The sequence below is a fragment of the Balaenoptera acutorostrata genome, chromosome 12 (assembly GCF_949987535.1).
Source record: "Balaenoptera acutorostrata chromosome 12, mBalAcu1.1, whole genome shotgun sequence".
NCBI lineage: Eukaryota > Metazoa > Chordata > Mammalia > Artiodactyla > Balaenopteridae > Balaenoptera > Balaenoptera acutorostrata.
In genome coordinates this window covers 75,402,189-75,417,947 of record NC_080075.1, presented here as the reverse complement: position 1 = coordinate 75,417,947, position 15,759 = coordinate 75,402,189, and the positions used below count along the sequence as shown (strand labels likewise).

Below are 15,759 nucleotides of genomic sequence, written 5' to 3'. Positions count from 1 at the left end.
TTAAAAAAAATAAAGAGCACTTTTCCTTTTTTCTTTTTACTGGTATGAGCAATGGTTATATAGCTAGAACTTCATTGATTTTATAAAAATGGTAGCAATATTAGCACAACAATCTCTTTATTTTCCCAGAACCTTTGTTTCCTGTCTTCATGGGTTCCTTTCACTACCTAACCCTTAACTGCTGCCAAGGTTCCCTCAGAAACAAGTCTTAACTCAGTTTCATGACTTTTTCTCCACCTTGGCTTCATATCAGAATCACCTGAGGAGTTCTTAAAAATCCCCACGCCCAGGCCCCACCACAGGCCATTTAAATCGGGATGCAGGCATCAATAGCTTGTTAAAGGTCCCCAGGTGATTCCAATGAGCAGCCAAGCTAGGAATCTCTGGTTTAGCCCTCGGTCTGCTCTCATTCAGTGTTGCTGGCTTTCCACTTCCACTCCAGCAATAATGAACTTCTTATAAATGCACCTCTCCTCCTCCGCCTGGCTGCTCCTTGTCTCCATCACACTCTCCACCATCCCACCCTCCAATCTGGCTTACTCCTACTTATGACTCTGGCAGTTGCCTCCTCCAGGAAGTCCTCCCTAATTCACCAATCTACGGTTGAGTTAGGTATTCCTCCTCTGTACTCTCTTGGTGCCCAGTAAAATCTAATATCAGTGTGCTTAGCAGGCTGTTCTATACTTATCTGCGTACGTGCCTGATCCCCTCACAGAGTTAGGCACTACCTGAGGCCAGGACCACCTGGCACTCATTTTCATATTCTCAGCACCTAGTACTCTGCATTTGCTTATGCAAATACTCAACATATGTTAGTTGAATGACTTTCCAGAGATGAGGAAAGATTTTGGAAAGAGATTGTTGATGTCAGACATTGATGGATGGGTTGGATTTTGATCCATGTTTTTTTTCACTCAAGGTGAAACCACCAACTTGATTATTTAACTGTAAAACTCTGCTTAACTATGGTACCCCCCAAGCAACCACTTCAATTTCTTTCACTGCATACAGACTCTTATTTTGTACTAAAAATATCTTAGTCTACATTTGCAGTGAATATTGTAAACTCCTTCCAATCTTTTTGGAGAAAAAGTTGGAATAAAAATTATAAATAACATAGTCTATTATTATCCTAGATTATATTTTCTTTTACTTTCAAATCAAAATTTCTTTTGCTTTTGAGATACATATGCTTATCTTGGATCAAACTATCTCAATCTTTACCACTTAAAATTTTCTTTTGTCCCCCTACTATAAAACAATTTGCTGGTCTGGACCCAGAGACTATGTTAAGGAAAAAGAGACATTCCCAAGAAATTCAATCAGGACTACATATAAACAATTAGTTTTAAAGGATGCTTCAAAAGAAATACACAATACAAGTAATGTAGTTTGTGTCCTTTTAATAAACACACTTGCATAGTTATATTACAATTTTGTAAAAATAAAAATGGATGACCTCATGCCAAGCGTTTCCAGCATTTGCACAATCTCAAGACCTTTAATACTATAGTTTTCAAGACGCACGAAATAAAAATTTAAGGCAAAAAAACAGCACTTTGCAACAATTTAATAATTTATTACATTACAGTAGCATCACAGCAGCATCCAATAATGCCACTTCAGGCAAAAGTCTCTCAGTATTTCCATTATAGATTCTATTTACAAGAATTTATAACCTGGTAAAATTCATCCTAAGAAAACTTGGCAAATAAAACTTTGGACTGAAATTGGCATTTCTTTCTCTACTTTTCCTTCCCCACTTCCTTTATTTTAAACTATCAGTATTCATATTATATTTTAAAACACTAAAATAGCAGTTACATTGTTTTAATAGTTGTATTATTTTAAAATGATTCCTTAGGATAAACTTTTAGAGGAAACTATACAACAGGTAGGGTTGATTTAGATTTTCAAGTTTTCTAAAAAAATCAGCTTTGGTCTTAGAACTGATTTTTTCATTGCTGAAAAACCCATCAGGTTTAATCATATATCTTAAAAATGATTATCACATATTGCAATTTTTAAATAAATTTTCATTCTTTACCTCCTATAGGGTTCAGATTTGTTCATTCTAAAATTTTATGTTCCTGATAAACTCCTTCCAATGTTGCTTTCTAAGTAAATGGAAAGCTGCCTCTTATACTGAATGAGAACAAATACGTGGCTGAATACGAGGTATTGCAAAGGACTGCATGCTCTTTTAAGAAGGACAAGTTATTATTATTATTATGTCATACCATTTCCTTTACTTTTAGTTTCTTCTCAGATATATTACAAAATACCTAAACAAAGAGAGGTATTTCTGTAAATACAGTAAATTTATTTCCCAGACACTCAGCTTAAATACGCCATTATGTGATTTAGTTCATAGGTACCTGATGAATATATTATTTGCGAATTGATTTACAGACACTAAGCTCTACCTGAATGTCATTCTTAATAATCTATATCAGTGTAAAAGTGAAGCAATTTGAGCTACAAAAATACTTTTGAAATAATTTATCAGTGTATTAAATAAACCCAAATTCAAAATTATAAGGAGAAAATGTTATACCAAATCATGTGACTAATTAAGTGGTCTAATTTCTAACCTCAGGGTCTAAAATGGATTTAAAGTAACTGCCCTTAATTTGAACCCAACTAATGGTTGCAAAAGCAGAAAGTTCAGAAAATAAAAGGCAAGACCAAGTAAACTGTACAATTTAGAAGATCAGCTGAATTCACAAGGACTCAGTCTTTACACTCCACCCTTTAGTGACTGCAGGCAAATCTGTTATGCCACCTGTAAAATGGTATTATTGCTTTCCTATATGTCATATTTTATAAAAGTATCATGATGATGCCAAATGCTAAAAGTTGAGGTGGTCTGATAACTAGAAATCCCTGCCTCAGGGAGCACACATACATATCACCATACATCCCAATGATGTGAAGTATTTTGGAACACAGACATTTGAACTTTGTGACGTTCTAACTAAACTGTTGATTCTTTCTCAAGTGTTGTAAAGTTATGATTTAGGCAATGTATGACTAAAATCATTCATTTATAATGAATAGGCTCATTTACACAAATATTGCACAAAATATGACTCTAACTTAAAACTCAGATATATAAAAACATATTTCACTCTTCTTAAAGAACTCTGTGAGGAAATAAGACTCTGTGATTGTATGTACACTTTTCCTGATAATACTTGGACATTCATAAACAGTAGATTGCACTGCAGTTTGTAAACATTTTAAATTGCATAAACTTCTCATTGATTTTCAAATATAGCTTAATACTGTCCACTAAAACTCCCTTTTGTTTCAGCTAAGTACTCTCACGTTTATTAGTTTATAATAATGTTTATTATCTTTAAAGTTTTCCATTCAAGGAAAAGAAGTAAAATCCTATGCCAAAGTAGCCAATGTGGTTGAAGAATAGATAGTAGCCAGAGAATTCTGAATGGTAAAATCAACCCTCTAGCCACAAAGCAGCTTCATGGACATAGAGGAATGCCAGCTCACACATCTTTCCTTCACTGAATTCATTCTCAACTAGATAGAGACTGTCTGCCTGCTTCATGGGCATTTAAATTCTTCAAGGATTCCTTATGATCTTTACTAAATACATTAAGAAGAGTGTCAACCAGTGTCCCTTTGTGACCTGGGACAAGTAGTCACCTAATTAAAATAGATAACATGAATTCTGACTTCAAAATGTACAGATATAAATGCTCTAAGGTAGGGAAGGTTTCATATCTCACGGTCAATTAAAGGGAGCCTTTCATTCCTCAGAAATAATCCATTTTTAGCTCATTAGTAAAGAAGTAACAACTGACCGCTGCAGCACATGAAGCTTCTTCATGAGCCCAGACCACAGAGCTCCCAAGGGAACTCCCATGTACAGGACTCATTCTTGGGCAGCTGGAACAGATAAAACATACCCTAATATGCCCCACATATTGCTGCGGCAGGCCACTTTCCTCTTCTGTGAGATAAGAAAAGCTCCCTCAAAGTGTTATTGCTCCTACCCCAAAATACACAGAAAATAGAGAAAAGGATATTTCCAATTCTTGGCCTTTAAACAAATTTAAATATTGGTACTCATAGTGGCATATTAGAAAGTAATAAACAGTGCATATTGAGGGACCAATCGCATATTGAACCAATTAAGAGCTCACTGTGATTAGGATTAGATCAAACATAATAGCAAAACATAAGCAATTCTGAATTCTGTAATGAATATACATGTTGCAATAACATTAGAAAAGCATGGCAGCCCATTCCAAACCAGCGAGAATAATTTGTGCAAATAGTGGGTCTTTGTGTGTTTGAACTCCCACCATGTAAGAGCAAACTCAACATGCATGCTAATGACCTACAATTACCAAATTAAAAAAGAAGAAAAATCCTAAAGGATGCCAGAGTGAACAGCAGGGAAAGCCACACAAAGACCCACTATCCTTTAACTTGTTACAAATAAATTTTAACTGTAAATTAGAAACACGAAGAAATAATCACAAGTGGCTCTAACATTCGAACGAAGTTAACGAATTGTGTAGGAGATATTTGATCAGGGCTGCCTGCCCTGCCTCCACGCTAGAGTCAAACTTGGATAGTGGGTCTCTGGGGTGCTTTCACACTGGAAGACAACATTGGGTCCTATAAAAAGAAAAATGAGGAATAAAATGAACATAAAGCAAATCAAGTGGGTGAGAAAAAATTCTACTGATTACATGCAACATCAACAAATTTGAACTATTAAAATCCTCAACCTTCAGAAAATATCCTAACTACATAATAAAATGCAAGTAATATTTATAAGGGCTACAGAAACACAAATGATAGTCTAAAACTTAACCAGTTTTCACTGACTCATACACTCCTGGCTGTTCTTCCTTTAGAACAGCTTTTATCTGTTCTTTGTATTCCTTATTATATAAGACTTAATTGGAAAAAAGTTCCGCCACTGAAAAACAAGATAAACAACAACAAAACGTTTGGAAAACTATCACTTTACATTGTAGACACTATAAAAGCCAAATGTACTGACAAACCAGAATGCCTCCAGGGATCACTTAGTCAAAGATCTTCCAGACCCAGTAGGTTTGAAAAGTACCTTCCTCTCTCAGGTCCAGGAAAGACGCCTCAGGTATTTCTAATTAATCAGATAAACTCACAAGCACTGAAAACTGCCAAACCATCAGCAGAGTTTAAAAATGGTCATTCATTTAGGTAATCCAAGTTGTTATAATTTTCTTTACTACCTCTCCTGAAACCCTGAGATACTTTTAGGAATATTCAAACCATAAAAAACTGGACTCCACCTCCAAATTGGGAAATTCAGTTGCTTTATCTAAAGAAAAGTCTTCTCCCAAAATCAGAACGATCTTATAAGCTCTAAAGTGAAAATAATGCACTAATATTTTAAAATTATAGATATAGTACAAAGTAAATTCACAATACTTGCACTGAATCATAAACACATCTCAGCTTTTTACCATTTATATGTTCTTAGAAGCTAAGTTAGAACGAAAGGCTAAAGCTTTTAGATAATTTCACAAGAATGATAAAAATATAAATCATGATATATTTTATTTAAAAAGACAAAAAAATCAAAAGGGTGGGGAAAAGTGACATCTATTTTATAAAAGTAAAAAATATTTCCAAGTACTGTTTATTCTCTGATTATTAATGCTATGCTTATTCTCAAATATAAGAAAGGCTAGGTAACTACCAAGAGATAATTTTATGTAATACCAAATCTCATACATTGAGATCTGGACCCTTGTTGTAAAAGTAGTGAAATAGATCTTAATTCATATATCTCTTGCAGTATGAGTTATCTACCTAAAAAAATCACCTAATGAGTTTTGCAAGCACCTTATTTATAAAATAAATTTTATAATTTTCTTTTAAATTTTCTCCTAACCTGGATGATGTGTAAAAATGTGGGAAATAAATGAGAAGGTTGCAAAATTAATAGCACCTATACACTAAAAAGGTCATTTTGAATAGGTGAATAGGGTAATTGCCAGCTACTCTTTATTAAGCTGAAAAAGGCTGGTGTAAAGGGAAGTTGCAGTATAGACTGTTATCATACCAAAGAACCCATGAGAGAATTAGGACTTTTTTCAGATAAAATCTAATAGTAGGGTCTGAAGCTAGGAAAAAAGTATTTGAAAAAAAGCAGTATAACTTCTTATCTTGTGAAAGTTTCCTGTTATATTTTCTTACTTTAAACGTTAACATAACATTTGCTAAGAGTGCTAAGTTTAAGATCTGATTCAGAGCAGCAATGAATGCAGTGCTGCACGTTAAAGCTTATGCACTAGTTAAGAAGTAAATAATTTGATATAACTCACACTGCTGACTTGGATCCGTGTCTGTCGTCATCTTAACATAATTTGAAGGAAAGAGACCAGTCACCCCATTGATTTCTCCTTGCCACCAGTCAGGATCATCTTTGTTCAAAACATTAATAAGTTGTCCCTTGGAGAAATTGAGCTCATCCTCATTATTTGCTATATAGTCATACATGGAGATCACCTGACACACTACCAGAAAAAGAACAACAAAGTAACAAATTAAACAAAATAATTATTCCTACAAGGATCATATGTTAAAATTCAGCTAAAATTTCCCTTTAGCTGTTTTCTCCCACCCTCCTTCCCCCATTCCCTGTTTTACAAAAACAAGAATTTCCCAAATGCAGTTAGAAATCCAAGCGGTTGGTTTGCTTTAAAGTATGACGGTATAGCAATTAGAATATTTCAAGGAGTGAGGTAGTTCAAGTATCACCGAACAGTTGGCTGTTTCTACACAGAACTTTTTAGAAAGGAAGTTCTCATTGCAATATTACTTTTAGGCAGAGGTAAGGAAAGAACAAATTTTAAAATATTTTTCAAAGAATCAGCGAATCTAAGAAGTGCTAAGTTTTAACAAAACTTCTCTAAGATGAAATACAAGTTAACCCATTTCCATACCAGGATGAAAGGCAGGTGTAGTTCTTTCACTACTTGGACCCAAAAGTTTAACATGGCTGGCAGGGAACCATCCCTTCTGTCGCTTTTTTCCTCTGGCCTATAAAATTAGCAAAAAGAATATAAAAGATGAGACTAAAGACAATTATTGAGACATAAACTAAAAATGAGAAAAACCCTGGCTGTGTAGTAAAGAATTTAACCTTGCCCAAAGAGAGGTCTGGTCTTTGCCTTTGGCTCCTGGAAGGTAATCTCTAAACCTCTGGAATGTCTTGACTGTTAAGAGTGTCTCACTTTACGTGGGGGCCTTAACCATGCCAGATAGCCTAACGATGTGATTTATGGTGGGCCCTCTGGGTCATAGTATGAACTCAACCTCTGGAGGGACTGGAGACTGAGTTCAGCCATGTGGGCAGTCAACTGTGTCTATGTGATGGAGCCCCAATAAACACTCTGGAAACCAAGGCTCAAGTGAGCTGCTTTGCTTGGCAATACTCCATGGCTATTGTTGCCAGGAGGATTTAATGATGTCCATGACTCCATGGGCAGAGGACAACTGGAAGCTCTGTGTTTGGAATCCTCCTGAACTCTGCCCCATACATCTCTTCCCTTGGCTAATTTTAATCTAAATCCTTTTGCTGTAATAATCCATAACCATGAGTATAATAGCCTTCTGTGAGCCCTTATGGCGAAGTACTGAACTCGGGAGTGGTCTTGGGGACCTCCAAGCTTACGACTGGTGTTGGAAGTGAGGGTGTCTTGTGAACACCTGAATTCTGCATCGGCCTTCCACGTCAGTATTAAACAACTGGAAGATTCAATATGCATCTCAACACAATTTGTAGAAGTCTATTTGGAGCTCTTTCAGGCTCAAATTTCTCTGCATATTTCACACAAATAATATTTATAAACTAAAAAAACCTTTCTAATGTTCTCCTAATAAGTTCAAGTCAACACTTAATGATATAGCTCACAGTAAATACCTCTTGGGGCTTTGCTAATAATTAATCAGGAGATCATAAACAAAATTTGTGGAAAGCCACATCTCCCACTTAGTTGGGTCAATCTTCAAAGCAAATCAGAAGGTGAAATTTCAGGGGGTTAGTCAAGAAGATACTGAATTTTGAACCTCCACTGCTCTTTAGAAACTGTAAGACCCTGATTTGCAAGAATGACACTAAGTTAATCCTCCATATTACAATCATATATCAATTTCACATAAAAATCCAGCTCTTATACCTGTCATCATCTTTTAATCCTAAAATGCTTTTTAGTTTTAACTAGTAAGGAAATTTTAGGAGTGAGAAAAGAACTCCTCTTTCTGTATCAAAACATGCAGTTACTATCTCTGTTAACATTTTATGAAAAAACCAGGCTCATTTACTCCTGCAGTTCCTTTCCTTGCACTGCTGTTTCAAAAACATAAGACTACGGGGGTGGGGGGGACAGTCCAGTGAGTAGTATTTTCTTAGCACTCAGCCTGGAAGTTATACCACAAGCCTGGGGTTATCCCAGGCAAAGATGATGCTAAGCTTTCCTCTAAGAAGGTGTCCTGTGGTTTATTAAAACAGCTTTACTGGAAAACAATTATGTCTTTAGGGAAATTACTCTTCATATTGTTACTTGTAACATCAACTGTGCTAAAAATAAACAGGGAAAAGACAAGAGAGAAACATAAGATACTAAAATGGTAATACTGACTACCTCCAAGTGGTATGATTATAGGTGATCTAAAGTTTTTATTAACCTTATTTTTCTAATGAGCATGCATTCATTACTTTTATAATAAAATTAATAAACGTTATTTAAAGGTTATTACCTGTAACTCCCCTTGCCACCAGCCACTTGTATTTTTCTTTAGAATTAATATTAACTGTCCTGGTGCAAGGCTAAGCTGTTCAGAACCAGAAGCCACATATGCTGAAGTTACCTGAGCAATCTCTGAAAAGAAGAAAAATAAGAAACTGAATTCAAGACTATTAAACACTTTAGTAGTTTTTCAGTTTCATTATTATACATACCAGGTTTCTTGTTTGATGTTCCAGATTTGCTAGCACTCCCAAAACCCTGTAAGGAAAAGATATACTGTTTTATCATTTTCCAACAATCTAGATGTAAAAGTACAAAGGCTATTAGGAACTAGAGATTTCTAATTCCCAGGGTCCTTGTTTCTTTCAAGTAAGAGCAAAATAATGATTAACCTTACATTAACCAAATAAATTAAGAATCCAACACTTATGGGGAGATCTGGTTCTGACAGAATACATTATATACAAGTAGCTGATGTTGGCATCCACTGACTCAACAGGAATAGCTCATTTTCTGAATCTTTCCTGAATATTAAACGTAAACACAAATATATTTCATTTATCAATGGGGTTAGAATCGATGTCTACCACATATAACAAATGTGCTCTGGGTATGTTAAGGCATATGTGAGTTTAGCTCCTGCTGCATACAAGGTAATGTTATTTTAAATTTTTTGCCATGTTCCTCCGAACTTGACCTAAGAACAGAAAATGCATACCCCAGCAACTATGACCTGTTTGACTTTATAGGATGAGCAAGACAAGGGAAGCAGTTAAAATTTTTTTTCTCTTAGTGAACACAGCTGTAGTAAAAGCACTCAAGCAGAGTTGATGGTAGTCAACAGCTAACATTTTTTGAGTACTTACTATGTAACAGGTAGTGTTGCAAGAATTTTACATATATTCACTTAATTTTTGCAATAACACTATTAAGTAATTATGAGTATCCCCATATTACAGAGAAGGAAACCGAAACACAGAAAGGTGAAGTAACTTGTCCAAGGTCACCTAGCCTCTAAGTGGCAGAGCCAGAAGCCAACCTAAGCAGTCTCAGTGGTTCTCAATGTGTGGTTTGTGGATCCCTGGGGGCAGTCCTTCTAGCCCCTTTCAGGGGTCTGGAAGATAAAAACTATTTTCATAACAGTACTAAGACATTATTATTTGCCTCTTTTGCTGTACTGACATTTACACTGGTGGGTAAAATTGCTGATGTCTTAGCACAAATCACAGCAGTGGTGCCAAATAATACTAGTAGTCGTAATACTCTTCACAGCCACATGCTCACAGGAAAACAAGGCCAGTTTCACTTAAGCATGTCCTTGGTCAAGCAGTAAAAATTTTACTAAATCCTAATCCTTGGATACACATCTTTTAAAAAGTCTGGGTGACTAAATGAAGTGTGCCCAAAGCATTTCTGCTGCATACTGAAGTACAAGGGTTGTCTCACAGAAAAGCCTTAGGTGATTAAATTGTGACCTAAACTAGGTGTTTCATGGAACAGCGTTTTTATTTGAAAGAATGACTAATGACAAATTATTCAGACTTGAGATTTAGCAGACATTTGCTGAAAGATGAATAAAGTAAGCCTGTCCCTTCAAGTTAAAGAGCTGACAGGATTTTTGCCAACAATAAAACTCAAGCTTTCAAGGGAAAACTAAAATTTGGGAAAACTGGTATCTACCACCATGAGCTTGACTGCTTCAAAGTACTTAAGGACTTTTCTATGTTAACAAATATGATTTACTTTGTTTTGAAGTATGGTTGATTTACAATGTTGTGTTCATTTCTGTTGTACAGCAAAGTGATTCAGTTATACATATATACATTCTTTTTTTTTAACATTCTTTTCCATTATGGTTTATCATAGGATTTTTTAAAAATTAATTAATTAATTAATTAAAAAATTTTATTTGGCTGCATTGGGTCTTCCTTGCTGTGCACAGGCTTTCTCTAGTGGCGGCGAGCAGGGCTACTCTTTGTCTAGGCGCGCGGGCTTCAGTACTTGTGGCTCTCGGACTCTAGAGCACAGGCTCAGTAGTTGTGGCACACGGGCTTAGTTGCTCAGCGGCATGTGGGATCTTCCCAGACCAGAGCTCGAACCCGTGTCCCCTGCATTGGCAGGTGGATTCTTAACCACTGTGCCACCAGGGAAGTCCCTATCATAGGATACTGAATATAGTTCCCTGTGCTGTACAGTAGGACCTTGTTGTTTATCCATTTCATATATAATAGCTTACATCTGCTAACACCAGCCTCCCACTCCATCCCTCCCACAACTCCCTCCCCTTTGGCAACCACAAGTCTGTTCTCTATGTCTGTGAGTCTGTTTCTGTTTCATAGATAGGTTCATTTGTGTTATATTTTAGAGTGCACATATAAGTGATACCATATGGTATTTATCTTTCCCTTTCTGACTTACTTCACTTAGTATGATAATCTCTAGTTGCATCCATGTTGCTGCAAATGGCATTATTCCGTTCCTTCTTATGACTGAGTAGTATTCCATTCCATACATACATACATACATATATATACATACACACACATATATATATGTATATGTACCACATCTTTTTTTATCCATTCATCTGTTGATGGACATTTAGGTTGTTGCCATGTCTTACCTATTGTGAACAGTGCTGCTATGAACACAAGGGTGCATGTATCTTTTTTCTTTTAATTTTTATTGGAGTATAGTTGATTTACAATGTTGTATTAGTTTCTGCTGTATAGCAAAGTGAATCAGTTATACATATACATACATCCATTCTTTTTTACATTCTTTTCCCATATAGGTCATTACAGAGTATTGAGTAGAGTCCCCTGTTCCCGGTAGGTCCTTATTAGTTATCTATTTTATATATAGTAGTGTGTATATGTCATTCCCAGTCTCCCAATTTATCCCTCCCCCTGCATGTATCTTTTTGAATTATAGTTTTGTCTGGATATATGCCCAGGAGTGGGATTGCAGGATCATATGGTAATTCGATTTTCAGTTCTCTGAGGAACTTCCCCATACTGTTCTCCATAGTGGCTGAATCAATTTACATTCTCATCAACAGTGCAGGAGGGTTCCATTTTCTCCACACCCTCTTCAGAATTTGTTATCTGTAGACTTTTTAATGATGGCCATTCTGACCAGTGTAACGTGGTACCTCACTGTAGTTTTGATTTGCATTTCTCTAATAATTAGCAATATTGAGCATGTTTTCATGAGCATATTGGCCATCTGTATTTCTTCTTTGGAGAAATGTCTATTTAAGTCTTCTGCCCATTTTTTGATTGAGTTCTTTGTTTTTTGTTGTTGTTGAGTTGTATGAGCTGTTTGTATATATTGGAAATTAAGCCCTTGTCTGTTGAATCATTTGCAAATATTTTCTGCCATTCTGTAGGTTGTCTTTTCATTTTGTTTATGGTTTCCCTTGCTATGCAAAAGCTTGTAAGGTTGATTAGGTCCCATTTGTTTATTTTTGTTTTTATTGCCTTGGGAGACTGACCTAAGAAAACACTGGTATGATTAACGTCAGAGAATGTTTTGCCTATGATCTCTTCAAGGAGTTTTATGGTTTCATGGCTTATGTTTCAGTCTTTCAGCCACAAATGTGATTTTTTAAATATTATATGATGAAATGTAGCAATATGGGGAATATTTGCATAATTCAGTGATTCAATATTTCCCAAATGACCAATGAATGATATTATCATATTAAGTGTGCAAAACAGACTGGTGAATTTTAATGTTACAATAAGAAATGTTCACTGATATGGCTTCAGATTCCATGTTGCAACTAACCTACAACAATTTAGCACTTCTCAAGTTTTTTTTTTTTTTTTTTTTTTTTTAAATCTATGTTTATATATAAATTTATTTATTTATTTATTTATGGCTGTGTTGGGTCTTCGTTTCTGTGCGAGGGCTCTCTCCAGTTGTGGCGAGCGGGGGCCACTCTTCATCGCGGTGCGCGGGCCCCTCACTATCGCGGCCTCTCGTTGCGGAGCACAGGCTCCAGACGCGCAGGCTCAGTAGTTGTGGCTTACGGGCCCAGTTGCTCCGCGGCATGTGGGATCTTCCCAGACCAGGGCTCGAACCCGTGTCCCCTGCATCGGCAGGCAGACTCTCAACCGCTGCACCACCAGGGAAGCCCCACTTCTCAAGTTTTGATGTAGTAATATTGAACAAGAGTATCTGCAGATATCTGCAAATGTTACTAATATATTTCTGTTTCCTCTCATATCTGCGTGAGGTTGAATTCTCTTCATATACTTCAACAAAAAGAATATACCATTCTTTTCACTAAACTTTTTTGGGGAGGGAGAAATACATAGTTATTTTTCATTAAAAGCATGTTATTTGGGGCTTCCCTGATGCAGTAGATAAGAATCTGCCTGCCAATGCAGGGGACGCGGGTTCAATCCCACATGTCCGGGAAGATCCCACATGCCTCAGAGCAACTAAGCCTGTGCGCCACAACTATTGAGCCTGCACTTGAGAGCCCATGAGCCACAACTACTGAAGCCCGTGTGCCTAGAGCCTGTGCTCTGCAACAAGAGAAGCCACCACAATGAGAAGACCACACACCGCAAACAAAGAGTAGCCCCCACTCGCCACAACTAGAGAAAGCCCACGTGCAGCAACAAAGACCCCACACAGCCAAAAATAAATAAATAAATAAAATAAAGACAATCCTGCAGCCTGTGGAACAAAAACCACATTCACAGAAAGATAGACAAGATGAAAAGGCAGAGGGCTATATACCAGATGAAGGAACAAGATTAAACCCCAGAAAAACAACTAAATGAAGTGGAGATAGGCAACCTTCCAGAAAAAGAATTCAGAATAATGATAGTGAAGATGATCCAAGACCTCGGAAAAAGAATGGAGTCAAAGATTGAGAAGATGCAAGAAATGTTTAACAAAGACCTAGAAGAATTAAAGAACAAACAAACAGATGAACACTACAATAACTGAAAAGAAAACTACACTAGAAGGAATCAATAGCAGAATAACTGAGGCAGAAGAACAGATAAGTGACCTGGAAGACAGAATGGTGGAATTCACTGCTGTGGAACAGAATAAAGATAAAAGAATGAAAAGAAATGAAGACAGCCTAAGAGAACTCTGGGACATTAAATGCAACAACATTCGCATTATATGGGTCCCAGAAGAAGAGAGAGAGAAAGGACCTGAGAAAACATTTGAAGAGATTATAGTCAAAAACTTCCCTAACGTGGGAAAGGAAATAGCCACCCAAGTTGAGGAAGCACAGAGAGTCCCATACAGAATAAACCCAAGGCTCAGTAATTGTGGCTCACGGGCCTAGTCGCTCCGGGGCACGTGGGATCTTCCCAGACCAGAATAAACCCAAGGAGAAACACGCCAAGACACATAGTAATCAAATACGCAAAAATTAAAGACAAAGAAAAATTATTGAAAGCAACAAGGGAAAAACGACAAATAATATACAAGGGAACTCCCATAAGGTTAACAGCTGATTTCTCAGCAGAAACTCTGCAAGCTAGAATGGAGTGGCATGATATACTTAAAGTGATGAAAGGGAAGAACCAACAACCAAGATTACTCTACCCGGCAAGGATCTCATTCAGATTCAATGGAGAAATCAAAAGCTTTACAGACAAGCAAAAGCTAAGAGAATTCAGCACCACCAAACCAGCTCTACAACAAATGATAAAGGAACTGCTCTAAATGGGAAACACAAGAGAAGAAAAGGACCTACAAAAACAAATCCATAACAATTAAGAAAATGGTAATAGGAACATACATATCAATAATTACCTTAAACGTGAATGGATTAAATGCTCCAACAAAAAGACACAGGCTTGCTGAATGGATATAAAAACAAGACCCATATACATGCTGTCTACAAGAGGCCCACTTCAGATCTAGGGACACATACAGACTGAAAGTGATGGGATGGAAAAAGATATTCCATGCAAATGGAAATCAAAAGAAAGCTGGAGTAGCAATACTCATATCAGATAAAATACACTTTAAAATAAAGAGTGTTACAAGAGACAAGGAAGAACAATACATAATGATCAAGGGATCAATCCAAGAAGAAGATATAACAATTATAAATATATATGCACCCAACATAGGAGCACCTCAATACATAAAGCAACTGCTAACAGCTATAAAAGAGGAAATCGACAGTAACACAGTAATAGTGGGGGACTTCAACACCTCACTCACAACAATGGACAGATCATCCAAACAGAAAATTAATAAAGGAACACAAGCTTTAAATTACACAATAGACCAGATAGATTTAATTGATATTTATAGGACATTCCATTCAAAAACAGCAGATTACACTTTCTTCTCAAGTGCGCACGGAACATTCTCCAGGATAGATCACATCTTGGGTCACAAATCAAGCCTCAGTAAATTTAAGAAAACTGAAATCATATCAAGCATCTTTTCTGACCACAACGCTATGAGATTAGAAATCAATTACAGGGAAAAAAATGTAAAAAACACAAACACATGGAGGCTAAACAATACGTTACTAAATAACCAAGAGATCACTGAAGAAATTAAAGAGGAAATAAAAAAATACCTAGAGACAAATGACAATGAAAACACGATGATCCAAAACCTATGGGATGCAGCAAAAGCAGTTCTAAGAGGGAAGTTTATAGCTATACAAGCCTACCTCAAGAAACAAGAAAAATCTCAAATAAACAATCTAACCTTACACCTAAAGGAACTAGAGAAAGAAGAACAAACAAAACCCAAAGTTAGTAGAAGGGAAGAAATAATAAAGATCAGAGCAGAAATAAATGAAATAGAAACAAAGAAAACAATAGCAAAGATCAATAAAACTAAAAGCTGGTTCTTTGAGAAGATAAACAAAATTGATAAACCATTAGCCAGACTCATCAAGAAAAAGAGGGAGAGGACTCAAATCAATAAAATTAGAAATGAAAAAGGAGAAGTTACAACAGACACCTCAGAAATA

The 15,759-nt window shown here is 36.3% G+C and overlaps 1 protein-coding gene across 6 annotated transcripts in view; it reads right to left on the bottom strand.

Annotated features, from left to right (window-relative positions):
- Positions 1 to 15,759, bottom strand: part of ITSN2 (intersectin 2) — a 162,689-nt gene that overhangs the window by 37,289 nt on the left and 109,641 nt on the right. For all 6 annotated transcript variants that reach the window (XM_057557880.1, XM_057557879.1, XM_057557878.1 and 3 more), the window contains 4 exons: positions 8,993 to 9,038; positions 8,791 to 8,912; positions 6,975 to 7,071; positions 6,354 to 6,545 (listed from right to left, as the gene is read on the bottom strand). In XM_057557880.1, the coding sequence (XP_057413863.1) occupies positions 6,354 to 6,545; positions 6,975 to 7,071; positions 8,791 to 8,912; positions 8,993 to 9,038 (457 nt within the window). The remainder of the gene's footprint in view (positions 1 to 6,353; positions 6,546 to 6,974; positions 7,072 to 8,790; positions 8,913 to 8,992; positions 9,039 to 15,759) is intronic.